General features: G+C 38.2%; 1 protein-coding gene across 9 annotated transcripts in view; it reads right to left on the minus strand.

The window, feature by feature from the left end:
- The window catches only part of Bcl2l13 (BCL2 like 13), a 94,771-nt gene that overhangs the window by 24,160 nt on the left and 54,112 nt on the right, over positions 1 to 16,499 (minus strand). For 3 of the 9 annotated variants that reach the window (XM_021249504.2, XM_004837597.4, XM_021249515.2), the window contains 2 exons: positions 14,798 to 14,867; positions 798 to 941 (listed from right to left, as the gene is read on the minus strand). The exons of 1 other annotated variant lie outside the window; for it this stretch is intronic. In XM_021249504.2, coding sequence (XP_021105163.1) covers positions 798 to 941; positions 14,798 to 14,867 — 214 coding nt within the window. Of the gene's footprint in view, positions 1 to 797; positions 942 to 14,797; positions 14,868 to 16,499 lie in introns of those variants that run through there. 5 more of the 9 variants (XM_004837598.4, XM_087182305.1, XM_087182287.1 and 2 more) reach the window with 4 other exon arrangements.

The raw sequence follows: 16,499 nt of genomic DNA on the forward strand, positions 1-16,499 counted from the left end.
GGTGGAGGCCAGCCTGGGCTACATGGTGAGTTCAAGGTCAGCCTGAACTACATAGCAAGACCCTATCTGCAAAAAAAAAATTTGTTAGCTGTGTAAGGCATGGTGATGCACACCTGCAACCCCAGTTACTCAGCAGACTGAAGAAGAATTACAAGTCCTAGCCCAACCTGGGCAACTTAGCGAGTTCCTGACTCAAAATACAAAATAAGGGCTGGGGATATAGCTCAGTGATAGAGTGCTTGCCTAATATGCACTAGGTCCTGGGATCAATCCCCAGTATTGCCAAAAAAAAAAGGTGTTAGTCGTGTGAGCTGGGTGGGTAACTCAGTGATAGACTGCTTGACTACATGTATAAAGATGTGAGTTCAATCTTCAACACTGCCCTCTCACCTCCTGATGTTAGACACATAGGTGTTAATTTTATTATTCTTTACCTCTTCTTTATATATGTTAGTATTAAATGTTTCATAAATTTGAAACTCTAAAAGTACCACATATTGCCAGGCATGGTGGTGCACACCTGTAATTCCAGCACTTGGGAGGCTGAGGCAGGAGGATTACCATGAGTTCAAGGCCAGCCTGAACTACATGGTGAGACTCTGTCACCAAAGGGAAAAAAAGGGGTGGGGGGAGAAAGTACCACATATCAATTTACTATAAGTAAAATCTTTGTACCTTAAACTGTATGAACACCCTTTCCATTGCTCGGCATCCAATATCGATGTAAGTTCACACTGTTAAAAACAATGGGCTTTATCTTTTTAAGGAAATATCTTTAAAAAATACACAACTCATACCCAGCCACCTTGCTGAATGATGTACTCTGCTGCATGGTCCTCCAGATACGTCACGCCAAACTGCAGCAGTGCACTCAAAGGCTCTTGACCACGTCTTGTCAACTCCAAAAGCATTTGTTGTAGCAAAATCAGAGGCACCAAAATCTTCCATGTAAAGATGAGAGGGAAAAAAAACTGAAATTCTTATCATGCATTTTGAATATTCAACTACTGGAAAATTATACTCAGAAGCATCATTAGGTATTTTACTCTCATCATAATAAAACACTAACTCCTATTAAGATTGTTCTGAATCTTGAATGTAGGTTTCATACAAGGACAGTAGAATTTTATGAGTCATTGGATGTGTGTGTCAAATAACACACACCTCTAAGAAAATTCAAAGAAGCATTATTTACAATAACAAGAGACTAGAAACAACTCAACAGGGACTAGTTTAATAAATTCTGACCATCCAGTAAGGTAAGTTGTTAAAAAGATTTAGACTGCTCACTAACCATCACCAAAATTTATTTTACATGAAAAAAGCAAGATACAGGAGAGTGTGCACAATTCCATTTGAGAGAAAACAAAACCAAACATGCACACGCATACATGTCTGCATGACCCTACAGTATATCTGAAAACAACTGTACAAGAAACTGCTGATAGTGATTGCCTGAGAGGATGAAACTGGGTGCCTGACAACACAGGTGAGAGAAAATTTATTTTTTTCCTGTACCAGGGATCGAACACATGACCTTGCACTTGCAAGGCAAGGGCGGTGCCACTGAGCTAAATCCCTGGCCCCAAAAACTTATTTTTGATTCACATCTTTCTATACTTTCAGTATGTTACAGTATATCCTTTTATTATCTGTTTGAAAAGACCTTTTAAAAATTATATCTGGGGGGCTGGGGATTTAGCTCAGTGGTTTCACCACCTGCCTCCCAAGCACAAGGACCTGAGTTCTATCCCCGTACCAAAAAAAAAATTATATCTGGTAAAACTGATCAAAAATCAAATATAAAGGAGGTATCATAATCTACACATTACAACCCTATGCTCAATATTTAAAAGTCATCAAAACTTACACCAGAGGGCCGGGGATTTAGCTCAGTGGTTTCAGCGCCTGCTGTACAAGCGCAAGGACCCGAGTTCAATCCCTGGTACCAAAAGAAAAACTTACACCAGAAACTAGAGTCTGTTGTCTTCCTTTAAATTGCATATTGAAAAAAACTAAAGGGCTGGGGATGTACCTTAGTTGAAGTGTGCTTGCCTACCATGCATAAAGCCCTGAATTTGATCTAAATTTTAGAAAGAAAAAATTTAAGCATTTCCACTAGCCATCTGCATGCAATCGCTTGTCTAAAACACCAAGAGGTCTCCACATGGCTAGAGAAGGAATGCACAAGGAAATGAAAACAATTCCACTTTCTTTTACTGGATTAGCAAGGAAATAACTGAGGAACCACAAAATATTTTCACAGAAAAGGACAAACAAAAAAAATGAGTTTATACTTTATAGTAATATTCTGTGGCTTTGAAGTAAAAGCAGTCCTCAGGGAAACTATATTCAAGTCTAGCAGAAAGAATGCAACAAACACATATCTTCACTTTTTGATATTCTAAAAGAACTACAGCCAATAATATATTAAAGGCCCCTTCTTAGGCCAGGCATGGTGGCACACACCTATGATCCCTGCACTCAGGAGGCTGAGGCAGGATTGCTACAAATTTGAGGCCAGCCTAGGCTACATAGAGTTCAAGATCAGCCTGAACTAGGTAGCAGCAAGACCCTATCTCAAAAAACAAACCAAAAAAACAAACCAAAAAGTCCTTCTTAACACTATTAGCAGGGTTATAAAGAATAATTAGGCTTTTATCATAGTAAGAAAACCTGTCATACTATTAAATGCAAAACAAAAACACTATTGTCCATCTAGCCCTAATATTTTGTCTTGGGTAGGACAGGTAAGGCTTGTGAGTCAGCCTTGTTAATTCATATCACAACTTCAAAGGCTTTGAATATTCTGTACCTCAAAACATTCTGATTTCCTGAAACAACCTATAAATACATAACACTTTGAGGTGATGCATGCTTAAACACTATTACCTCTTAAGGGTATGTGTTGCAAACATTTTATGAGTTGTCATATAAAATAATGTTTTTTTATTTTTTCTAAATTACTTCTTTCATTGTAACAAAAAGTAGATACTCTGATTTTACATATAATACTCTAGTGATAAATCTGTAATCCTTTTTGTCTCCTGTCAATTTCAGTCCTTGATTGTATTCCCACTTATTCACTAAACTTTCAGACTAAAAATTAATCTTTTAGTTTATTCATATGGCACTTATTGCATTATTTAAGTTACCCTTTCCTGGATCTTCTCCTCTCCAAAAATACCTTTTTTGAAATCCAATAACCAGGTAGAGAAATTTTATTTTACAAGACTGGCATTTTTTATTTGGTTGATAATACACGTCTTGGTAATGTATGTTAGGTAAGATGATTTGTTTTTTCTATTTCTCATACAATTATGAAGTGACTACTATATACCAGGTTTACCTATTTGACACCTATTTCATAGATTTGCCTGATGACTTCAAGCCTAGCTTTTCAGTACAGTTTAGACTATCTCCCCTCCCACCACGCCACTGGGGACCAAACCCAGGGCCTTCTCATTGAGCTATCTCCTTAGCCCCTTTTTATTTCTTATTTTAAGACAGGATCTGGCTAAAATGATAAACTGCCCAGGGTGGGCTCGAATTTGTGATCCTCCTGCTTCAGCATCCTAGAGTGCTGAGATTACAAGTGTGTGCCACTACACCTGGCTAGACTAACTTTAAAAAGTTAAATTCATATGCCCTGTACACAAAGCGTCACAAGTTTTAATCTGTAACTTGATTTTTCTGTGCTCTTCTCTATTATTGTTTTTAAAAATATTAAAACAAAACTGGATCCCTATCTATTTAGACACAGTCAGTATTCACAAATACAAGTTAAAAATTAAGCAAGGCAATCCACTTTCTGTGTTCCCACCTGCCTCTCAGGAGCTGTCTCTCCCTCAATAAATTTCCTGTTCTTAAAAAAAAAAAAAAAATTAAGCAAGTAGTCTGATCCTTTGATTATGTCTCTAAGTCATTTCCTTACTGGATAATAATAACCTTCAGGGCCAAGGATTTAGTTCAGTGGCACCACACCTGTCTCAAAAGTGCAAGGTCCTGAGTTGGATCCCCAGTACCAGAAAAAAAAGAAAATAGTAACTTCACAATGCATATAAATTGTTTTCTCTTTAATACTTTTTGCAGTGGAATTCTACAGTATTTCTGACCACTGAAAAGTATTCTCTCTGCCTTGAAAGCACAAGGTCCCAAGTTCGATACCCAGTACCAAAAAAAAAGCATTCTCTCACTAGGTGTGGTGGTGGTGCATCTGTAATCCCAGCACTCTGGGAGACTGAGACAGGAGGATTGCCAAATTCAAGCCAAACCCTGTCTTAAAAAATTAAAAATAAAAATAAAACAGACTGGGGTGTAGTTCAGTGAGAACAACAATAGCAGCTGCAACAACAACAAGAATGTTTACTTCCATTGGTTTACTTTTATCCATATTGGGCTGGGGATTTAGCTCAGTGGTTCTGGTGCCTGCCTTGCAAGCGCAAGGTCCTGAGTTCGATCCCCAGTACCAAAAAAAAACCAAACCACACATACTTTTATCCATATTGAATCCACTGGCATCTCCTCATAAGTACTTTGCAATCTCTTCTTCTAGTAAGTTAGACTTAAATTTAACATTATGTTTTATTAAAGAATACATGAGCTTGCTGGGTGTAGGAGCATATGCCTGTGATTCCAGCACTCAGGAGCTGAGGCAGGAGAACTGCCTAGAGCTCAAGGCCAGCCTGGGCTACACAATGAGTTCAAGGCCTGTCTGAACTACATAGCATGACCCTATCTCAAAAAACAAAACAAAACAAAAAAACCGAGGAGTTTGCCTTGTGTAGAAATGAAGCACACTAATATAGAGCTCTGAGGGTCCTTTCCAGTACAATGGATATTTAGATGATAAACTACATGTATTTGTTCATCAATCTAGTTAACCCTTCTGAACCCTAACAATTCAGCTAAATGTAACATCCCACAAATTTCATCTGTATCTAATTCACTGATTTTGATTTTACCATCTTCTGGTTTTGGGGGTTTCTTTTTTTGGTACCAGGGATCGAACTTGGGTCCTTGCATTTGCGAGGCAGGGGGCAGAACCACTGAGCTAAATCCCTGACCTGGTTTTACCATCTTTGACTTGTCTGTTTAAAATTATGATATAAGATATAATCAGACATTATATGTCACCCAGTGTGATGCAAAAGGAATTAGATAAAAGTACCAGTTAAATCACAAAGAATCAACAACTGGGATCTCATCTTATTAAAAAGCTTTTGCACAGCAAGAGAAACTACCTACAGAGTGAAGAGACAACCCATAGTATGGGAAAAATTTTTCCCAGCTATTCCTTAGACAAACGACTACTATCTAGAATATATAAAGAATTCAAAAAAATCAGACCCCCCAAATTTAAAGACCCAATCCAAAACTGGGCACCTGAAATGAACAGGCACTTCTCAAATAAAGAAGTAGAAACAGAAAAATAAATATATGAAAAAATGTTCATTACTGGTCATTAAAGAGATGCAAATTAAACACATATATTTATAGTGGCAAGTTTGTAATAGCTAAATCTTGGAAACAGCCCAAATGCCCATTAACTAATGAATGAATAAAGATGTGGGGTTTTTTATACAATGGAGTACTACTCTGCCATAAAGAAGGATGAGTTTTTCGATCCCCGGTACCAAAAAAAAGAAAGGATGAGCTTGGGCTGGGGATTTAGCTCAGTGGCACCACACCTGCCTCGCAAGCTCAAGGTCCTGAGTTCGATCCCCAATACCACAAAAAAGAAAAGATGCCCTTGAGACATTTATAGCTAAATGGATGCACCTTAAGACCATACTCTTTTTTTTTTTTTTGGTGCCGGGGATCGAACTTGGGTCCTTGCGCTTGTGAGGCAGGCAGCAGAACCACTGAGCTAAATCCCCAGCCCTAGACCATACTCTTGAAGTGAAAAAATCAGACACACATGTTTAAATACCACATCATTATTGGGAAATAGGAAAAAATGTTCAAATGGGAAGGGGAACAAGGGAGCAGGGAGGTAGAAAGGAAGGAAAGGACAAGAAAAAAAGTAAAAATAGAAGGAAAAAATGGAAATAAAGCTTTTGTATATAGAAAAGGGAGGGAACTTGAGGAGAGGGGGAAATGGGAAAAAAACAAGAGGCAGGATATATCATGTACAGGTGCAAATTCCTATGATGAGTGTTATTATTATGAATATCTAATATGTACTAATAAATGTTTTGCTAAAAAAAAATATCTGTTAAGTTTCTTTTTTTTTTTGGTACTGGGGATCGAACTGGGGTCCTTGCACTTGCACAGCAGGGGTGAAACAACTGAGCTAAATCCCCGGCCATCAGTTAAGTTTCTTACCAAAAAGATTAAACTCAATCTGATTAGCCTCTAGATCTCCTAGAGTGGAAAAGAAACATAGGTACAAAAGAACATGCATGTGACATCTCGATGATGTAGTCAATAAAATCCAAAAGACAGGAAATTTTACAGAACAAGTAACTTGCCTGTAAATTAAAGGGAAAAAAGGATTCCTAAAAAGAGACTTAAATCTAAAAGAAATGTCTAGATAACACGATTTCAAAGCTGGGTGTGATGGTGCATACCTGTAATCCCAGCACTCAGGAGGCTGAGGCAGGAGGATCACAGAGAGTTTGAGGCCAGCCTGAGGTATACAGTGAGTTCAAGACCAGGCTGAACTACACAGCAGATGTGTCTCAAACAAAACAAAAAAAACACACAATTTCAGAGACAGAAATTGTTCCTAGTTGCTGGGAGGAGCAGGAAATGGGGAGTGACTACTACTAGATGAAAATGTTCTGGAACTCGTGGTAATGGTTACACAACTTTGTAAATATGCTGTAAACCTCTGAAATGTACAATAAGTCACAAGGGCAAATTTTATGATAGGTGAATTATATTTCAATTTTAAAAACGACTGTCAGACATCAATAAATGCAAAGTAATAAAAATTACATCATGCATCCAGTTCTGCAATGAAACTACGAATCAATAAAACCCCAAAGAAATTATACACACATGAAGATTAAATAATACACTACTGAATAATCAATGGGCCACTGAAGAAATTGGACATAGTCTATATTCAAAAAATAATGCCAGTACAATATTCTAGAATGTTTGGGACACAATAAATGCAGTTTTAAGAGGGAAGTTAATAGCTGTGAATGCCCACATCAGAAAAATAGACAAAAAAACCCCCAAAACCCAATAATGCATCTTGAGGTCCTAAGAAAACAGTAACTATCCAAATCTAAAGATGGTAAAAGGAAGGAAATTACAAAGATCAGAGCACAAATTAATAAAATTGAGATTAAAAGAACAATACAAAGAATAAAGATCTGATTCCTCAAAAGATTAAAAAATAGACAAACTCGGCCAGGGATTTAGCTCAGTGGTGCCACTGCCTACCTTGCAAGTGAAAGGTTCCAAGTTTGATCCTGGGTACCAAAAAAAAGAAAGACAATAGACAAACTTCACCAATCTCACCAGAAAAAAAAGACTGTCAAGCAGGGTGGTGACTATCCCTAATCCTAGTTGCCAGGAAGGCTGAGGCAAGAGGATTTCAAAATCAAGGCAAGAATGAGCAAGCTATGAAATCCTATCTCAAGGAAACAAAAAAGTCTTAAATATATCAAACAAACGCAATGTACCGACTTTTTTGGATTTTGATTCAAACAAACCAGCTTTTAAAAATACAGTTATAGGGCCGCGGATTTGGCTCAGTGGTTTTGCCGCCTGCTGCACAAGTGCAAGGACTCGAGTTCAATCCCTGGTACCAAAATAAATAAATAAATAAATAAAAATAAAAATACAGTTATATCATGGTGTGGTGACACACGCCAACAGTCCTAGCACACCAGAGGCTGAGGCAGGATTGCCATGAGTTCAAGGCCAGCCTGGGCTACACAGTGAGTTCAAGGCCAGCCTGAACTACCTAGTGAGAGCCTGTCTCAAAAAAAAGTTACAACAAAAATTAAAAATATATTTATGAGATAGGGAAATCTGAATACTAAGCAATTATATAATGATATTAAAGAACTATCGTTACTATTTTAGGTGTAATAATGATATTATCAATAAGTTTAAGAAAAAGAGACTTCAGTGGTGCCAGGCATGATGGCACATGCCTGGAATCCCAGTGCTCAGGAGGCTGAGGCAGGAGGATCACAGTGAATCCTAGGGCAGCTGGAACTATAGAGATACCCTGGCTCAAAAAAAAAACAGTTCAAGGTCAAGATGGGTACAATCCAGTGGTAGAGTACTTGTCTAAACCATATGCGAGACCCTGGATGAATCTTCAACAATCCAAAAAAATAAGGGGAGGATATATTTTGGGGAATATATACTAACATGTTTATAAACAAAACATGATGTCTGGGGTCTGCCTCAAAATGATTTGGGGAAGAGCAGTGTGGGGACAGATGAAACAAGGCCAGCCATATATCGGTAATTACCGAAGGTGAGTGACAGATGTATGGGGTTTGTTATACTACTGTTTTTGTGCGTGCTTGAAATTTCAGTAAGAGACTTGAAAAGATTAGGGATTTAATATGCCACTAAAAATAAACTAAGCAAAAGAATCTATCTTCACTACTGATTTTTCTATTATTCTATGAACATCATGCAGCCCCCCTGACATTTCAGCCATTTTTTTCTGCGTTAATGGTTATATTCTTCTTTTTCTTCCTAGAAGCAGATAATAAGTACATAGGAAAAAAATACTATCCAGAAAGGGAGGGCAAATTGCCTATAACTCTGAGATAACTACAACAGCATTTAATATTTTGGTGTGGCTGGGTAGAGTGATACAAGCCTGTAATCCCAGCTACTTGGGAGGCTGAGGCAGGAGGATGGCAAGTTTGAGATCAGCCTGGGCAACTCAGAGAGACCCTGAGAAGTAGCTCAGCAGCAGAATGCTCCTGGGTTCAGTCCCCCGGGATATATATTTATATGTGCACATCATCCCCACTCTTTTTCTAGGCATACATACTTGACATTTATACACATACATTTTGGAGGGATTCTTGGGGACTTAACCCAGGGCCTCACACATACTAAGCACAAGTTCTACTGCTGAGCTGCACCCCTATTCTATACATGGACTTTTTTTTGTTTTTTTTGGTACCGGGGATCGAACTTAGGTCCTTGAGCTTGTGAGGCAGGCAGCAGAACCACTGAGCTAAATCCCTGGCCCTACATGCACATTTTTTTAAACAAACAGATCATATTATTAATACTGCTCTGTGACCAGATCTTTTCCTCCACTTTTTTTTGGTATCTTAAGGGAGCATTCTACAAAGATGCCTTTAAAAGCCCTTTAGGAGGGGGAGGAGGGAAGGAATGAAGGGCAAGGGGAAAAAAAGAGAATGGAAAAAAAAAAGAAAGCTTTCTAAATGGGAAGAGGAAGAAGAGTTGAAGGGAGGAGAGGGAATGGAAAAAAAAGAATTAAGATAGGGCCAGGAATTTAGCTCAGTGGCACCACCTGCCTCACAAGTACAAGGTCCTGAGTTCTATCCCTAGTTCCAAAAAAAAAAAAGAATTAAGATATATTATGTATGGGTAAAAATTCCCTATGATGAATGTGATCCTTACGTATGGCAAATATGTACTAATCTGGAAGAAAGAAAGCAAGCCAGCACTTTACAAATGAACTCAGTTTTCTCCAACCTGCCATGCTTTGTGCACATTTTTTCTTTTCTGTGGGTGTTTCAGTTGCACTTCATTTATTTGCCAGATAGCCTTGTCTGTATAAACTTGATGTTATAAATTTGATGCTGCTCCCTCTCTTAAAACCCTCAATGGGCCTTTTGCTAATGACCCACTGAATCAAGAAAGGATAGAGTTGGGCCGGGATTTAGCTCAGTGGTTCTGCTCCCTGCCTCGCAAGTGCAAAGTCTCGAGGTTCAATCCCCAGTATCAAAAAAAAAGAAACGTTAGAGTGGCTGAGTATGACTCCATGTGCCTGCACATAATCCCAGCTAAGGGGCAGGGGATTTAGCTCAGTGGTGCCGCTGCCTCCCTTGCAAGCACAAGGTTCCCCGGTACCCCGGCCCCCCCCAAAAAATCCCAGCTACTTGGGAGGTTGAGGCAAGATGATTCCAAGTTCAAGGCCAGTCTGGGCAACTTAGCAAGACCCTGACTCAAATTTCATTTTATTTTATTTATTTTATTTTTTTTCCTGACTCAAATTTTAAAAGGGCTGGGCCAGGGACGTAGCTCAGTGGCACAGCACCTGCCTGGCAAGTGCTAGGCCCTGAGTTTGATTCCCAGTACCAAAAAAAAATTTTTTTTTTTAAGGTTTAAGCATATGGCTTGGTGGCAGGTGAAGTGCTTGTCTATCGAAAACTTCAATTGTTTCAATTCCCAGCACACATGTCCACACCAAAGGGCAGAGTAAAAACACTACTTTTGGGTGAAGTTGCAGCATGTTGTGGTGTTTTGCTTCAACTAGTGGTATAACAAGACACTAAAGACAATGTTTGCAAACATCATGCTAAATGTAAGACAAGCTAATTCCTTCAAATTAGCAGCTCCGATTTTAACTGGAATAGGGAGGGGCAGATTTTAGCAGCCTTTATCATAACTCAGGTTCTTTTCAGCTCTCAAGAACTCTGAGACTAATTCAGCAAAGCAAGTAATATTTTAATTGTCACCCTTCATTTACATGACGTAGTCAAGCCACAGCCTTGACAGTCAACAGTTGGCACCCTGATCCAGATGAGCGACAAAAATGAATGGGAATGCAAAAAAAGGAAAGATGAAGAAAAATAGTAAAGACCAAGGTTGACTCAGGCTTTTTTACAATAACCTCAGGATTGAGGGTGGAGGGTAGGATATAAAAGAATTGATAATATTAGTCACTAGGCAGGTGTGAAAGGACAGAATATAAAGTAAGGGAGGAAAACTAGCGATAGTAGGTACCTGAGTAATTGATGCTTGGTATACTAAAAAATAATATCACACCATCAAATCTATTTCAAATGTTTGTATGAGAGTGTTTTCTTTTATGCCAAAAACAAATGAGGCAAACAGATATGTACTAAAAGCACATTAAAACTGCACAACAGTGACAACAGTCATGAACTGTACAATGTTTCAGTCAACAACAGACCACATACATAACAGTGGTCCTGTAAGATTATCACCTAGGGACACTGTAGCTATCTTAGTTTGTGTATATACACTCTTGTGATGTTATCACAATGAGATCATTTCCCACAACATGCCCTCATCATTAGGTAACACACGGCTGTATTTGGAGGTGTGCCCCCCCCCCCCGCCCCGTACTGAGGATTGAAGTCAGGCCCTTGAGCCTGTGAGGCAGGCACGGTGCCACTGAGCTAAATCCCTGGCCCTACATGGCTGTATTTGGGAACAAGACCTTACATATATTAAAATTAGTACAATAGCTGCTGTTTACTCAGTGTTTATAATATGCTGGTTTCTCTTCAGATATTATAAATCAAAATAATAAGATGCCACATAATGTACTAAGTATTTAACATATATTATCTAATTTAATTCTAATAAAATGAAGTCACTAGAAGTGTCTCCATTTCACAGATGAGAAAATGAAGACTCAGAAAGCTTAACTGACCTGCCCAAATACACACATTAGTCTGTAGCAAAACTAGTATTTAAAAAAGTTGAGGGCCGGGGATTTAGCTCAGGGGTTTTGCCATCTGCTGCGCAAGCGCAAAGACCCAAGTTCGATCCCTGGTACCAAAAAAATAAAAAAATAAAAAAGTTGATCTCAGAAATACTACACCGGTGACTACAAGAGGCTGGGTGGTTACAGGGAGAAGGAGATTGGGAAACAATGATCAAAACTTATATAATTACAGTTGGCAAGAATAAATTCAAAGCCGGGCATGGTGGTGCATGCCTGTAATCCCAGCACTCGGCAGGCTGAGGCAGGAGGATCACTGTGAGTTCGAGGCCAGCCTGGGCTACATAGTGAGTTCAGGCCCAGCCTGAACTACAAAGGGAGACCCTGCCTCAAAAAACAAAAATCAAAAAAAAAACAAAAAAAAGGGAATAAATTCAAAGAGATTCATTTCATAGCAGATGACGATGGCTAATGACAACACACTGCATTCTTGAAAAATGTAAAGAGAGTGGATGTTAAATGGCCTCACCCAAAATGATAATTATGTGAAGTAACAAATTTTTGAGGGTTTTTTTGTTACCAGGGATTAAACTCAGGCTCTTGATCTTGTAAGGCAGGTGTGGCACCACTGAGCTAAATCCCCTGCCCCATATTTGTTAATTAGCTAGGTTTAACCATTCTATAATGTATATATACTTCAAAACAGCATGTTGTACATAAGAACATACTATGTTAATTTTTTTAATTTAAAAGCTGCAATTTGAACATCAGATTGTATACCTAAAATATATCAATTAGATACATATGGTCACATGGGCAGACCTATTTACAGGTGATCCTCCATATCCTCAGGTTCTACATCCAACCTTGAATTCAAAATATTTGGGAAAAAAACTGTGTCTGTACTGAACACGCACACTCTTCCTTGTCATTATTCTCTGAACTACACAATATATAACACTATTTATACAGCATTTATATTATATTAGATATTATAAGTAATGTAGAGCTAATTTATGCCATTTTATATAAGGCACTAAGCATCTAAGAATTCTGATGTCTGAGAGAGGTCCTGGGACCAAACCCCCACGGATACAGATGACTGTGTGAACAGCTCTGAGTAGAGACGGCTATCTGTAAAAACAATTCTACTGAATTTTTTCATCCCTAGCAACAAATCACTCAAAGCCACAGTTCTTCCTCATATTACATCCCCTTAAACTCTCCCTTTTCAAGTAATGCTAAGTAGACAATAAAGTCTAGGACAGTAAGTAGTATGATACATTAGAAAAAACACTAAGGCTAGCATCAGAAGTCATTAGCTCCAGTGCCAGTTCCCATAGTTACTAGGGAAGAGATCCTAAAATGTTATCTCTTTTTTCTCATTAGTCTCTTGTCCAAAGTAAATAAATAACAAAACAAAAGCTAGTAAATTCTGCCTTCTTCAAAGATGGTTAAGAATTGAAAAAAAATCAGACCCCCCAAATTCAAAGACCCAATTCAAAAATGGGCATCTGAAATGAACAGACATTTCTCAGGCAAAAAAGTAAAAGCAGCAAATAAATATATGAAAAAAATGTTCAACATCACTGGTCATTCAAGAGATGCAGATGAAAACAACACTGAGGGCCGGGGATTTAGCTCAGTGGTTCCGCCACCTGCCTCACAAGCACAAGGACCCAAGCTCGATCCCCAGTACCAAAAAAGAAAACAACACTGAGATTCCAACTCACCCCAGAAAGAATGGCTGCTTTCAAAGAAATCAACCAATAACAAATGCTGGTGGGGCTGTGGGGAGAAAGGAACCCTTCTCCATTGTTGGTGGGAGTGCAGACTGGTGCAACCACTGTGGAAATCAGTATGGAGATACCTCAAAGAACTAGGGCTAGAGGTCCCATTTGACCCAGCTATTCCCCTGCTGGGGATCTTCCCAAAAGAATTAAAAGAACATACCACAGCGATATATGTGCACCCATGTTTATAGCGGCACAGTCTGTAACAGTTAACACTTGGAAACAGCCCAAGTGCCCATCAACTGGAAACTGGATAAAGAAGATGTGGTTTTTTAATAAAATGGAATACTACTCAGCCATAAAGCACAAAAAACTAGACATTTATAGCTAATTGGATGCATACTGAGGCCATACTCTTAAGTGAAATAAATAGGACACACATGTGTAAATACCAAATAGTTTCTCTAGTGTGAGAAACTGAAAGTGTAAATAAAGATTAAAATGATTAAAATGAATAATTGATAATTTGAAATAGGAAAAAGTCCAAAGGTGTAGGGGTGGTAGGAGGGGAAGGGGAAAGAAAAGAAGGGAAAGGAAAAATTATGAGAAAAGAAAAAAAATGGAAATGAAATCTAGGTAAATAGGGAAGGGTGGAGGGGGTGAAGGGCGCACAGGTAATGGGGAAAAAAATAACCAAGATACATCATGTACAGGTACAAGCACCCAATGATAAATGTAAACATATTATATACCTAAAATGTACCAATAAAAGAATAAAATTTGAAAAAAAAAAAAAAAGGATGATTGTGATGAGCAAACAAGATGCAACATGAGGGCTGGGGATTTAGCTCAGTGGTTCAGCTGCCTGCCTCACAAGTGCATGGTCCTGAGTTCAATCCCTGGTAAAAAAAAAAAAAAAAAAAAAAGATGCAACATGAGATACTTTGCAATCTATAAAACACAAATGCTATTATTATGTAAGAGAACCAGAAGAGTCTATCTTCCAAATAGAGCCTTTAAGGGGCTGGGGATTTAGTTCAGTGGCACCATGCCTGCCTTGCAAACAAAAGGTCCTGAGTTCGATCTCCGGTACCATTAAAAAAAAAAAAAAAAAAGCAATTCCAAATAGACCCTTTATTCTTCTCTGAGACATAGTCACACACTGACAAATAACCATCTGGAGACAAACGTCATGTATAACACAGAGAAATGAACAAATGGTGGGAAATTCAAGGCACACAGAAAAGAAGGGTGGCATACTATGGGGCACATATGGTGAGGCCACAAAGAACTTTCCAGCATTAACCGAAACTCCAGTGAAACCACAAGTACCCACTCAACACAGATGGATTCATATATTAATGAGGTCTAAGGGTTTTCTGTTGCACAATGCTAAACAATTCCTCCTGTACTTTATCATTAACACACTAAAATCTCATAAGAGTAAAGATAATTTGGTTACTACCTTATTCCAGCCGCTGGCATGAACTGCAGTCTCCAGTATACATTCTCGATATGCCTGATATGTCACTGGCCTGTAGGGATTTTTTTTAAAAGGCTGTGTCACAAAAAAGGAAAATTCTAAATTTCCAGATGAGTTAATACACAGATGCTAGCACTATTCTGTTGTTGAAGTGACTGGGGCTATTCAACACACTGTTTTATATAAGATGTGGCTTTCATTATTGGGTATACATGTTTTCCAAGCATCCTATAGGCTAAGATGCATGTTTGGGAAAATAGTTAACATTTCTTGCAGTAATGGGGATTGAACCCAGGGCTTTTGCACTAAGCTACATTTTTTTTTTTTTTTGAAACAGTCTTGCTAAGTTGCCCAGGTTGGGCTCAAACTTGTGATCCTCCTACCTCAGCCTCCTTAGTAGCTAGGATTATATGTGCCCAGCTCTAATAACTTTTTTTTTTTGGTACCAGGGATTGAACTTGGGAAATTTCGCTTGCGAGGCAGGCAGCAGAACCACTGAGCTAAATTCCCGGCCCTCTAATAACTTTTTAATAATTACTTAGAATTTATTTGGTAGAACTTCTATGTTGCAGATAAATACATGGATTACTGATAAGAGAATCAAGTAACAACAAATAAAAATTACCTAAGTAACATAATGCGACTCACATATATATAATTTTTAAATTTTGGGCAGCCACATTAAAAAAAGAATTTAAAAGAGTGTAATAATATATTTTAGGCAAATATATTCAAAATATCATTTCAAAAAGCTCAATATAAAAAACTATTAGCTCGGTGGTATCTCACCTACCTCACAAGCTCAAGGTCCTGAGTTCAATCCCCAGTACAAAAAAAAACCTACTACTGAGATATTTTACCTCCTCTCCCTGACTGGGAACTGAACCAAGGACCTCCCACACTAGGCAAGTGCTCTACCACTGAGCTACATGCCCAGGCCTCTTTTTCCTTGTTAACTTTTTGAAATCCAGTGTGTATATTACACTTTCTGCACAACAGACATTTCAGACACTCATTAGCCACATGTGGCATCTAGACATTGTGGTGGCATGTGTCAGAATCCTAACTTGAACTGGGAGTAGTGTGGCCTTTGGAGCCAGATCTAATTGGATGTAAATTCCTACCTTGCTGCTTGCCAGTCATGTGGCTTTGGGATAGACTCTTAGCTTTTCTGAGCTTTGATTTCCTAATGTGTAAAATGATAGTATATGATATAAAATATGAATATATAGAAATGTAAAACCTAATATAGTAGGCTACAAATAAGTTATAGCTATATCAATCATAAACATCATAGGCTGAAGAAATCAGACCAGAATGGTCAGAGCAGAAAATATCTTTGAAATGGAATTTTTAAATCCTACAAAAGCAAGGGTCCTCCCACTCTTTTTTACATGCCTATTAATACTTCACACAAAATGTGATTGTAGGTAACTTTCACCAAATCTATTATCTAAGCTACTGATTTCTTCAGTTATATGGTATTACTGTTTTGTTTGTTTTAATTTATACATGAAGCCAGTGCTAAAATATAGTATCTGAAGTTCCTCAACAAATAAGTGGGACCTGAGTGTTATCACCACCCAATAATTTGGGTTTTTGGTGTGGCTAGTACTCACATGCAAATTATCAGAAACGCTAATTTCTGCCTTCCAGAACTTTGCTTGTCTTTTTTTTATTTTCA

Source organism: Heterocephalus glaber, unplaced genomic scaffold (genome assembly GCF_053883595.1).
Source record: "Heterocephalus glaber isolate CG9 unplaced genomic scaffold, H.glaber_assembly_v1.0 deba00000281, whole genome shotgun sequence".
NCBI lineage: Eukaryota > Metazoa > Chordata > Mammalia > Rodentia > Bathyergidae > Heterocephalus > Heterocephalus glaber.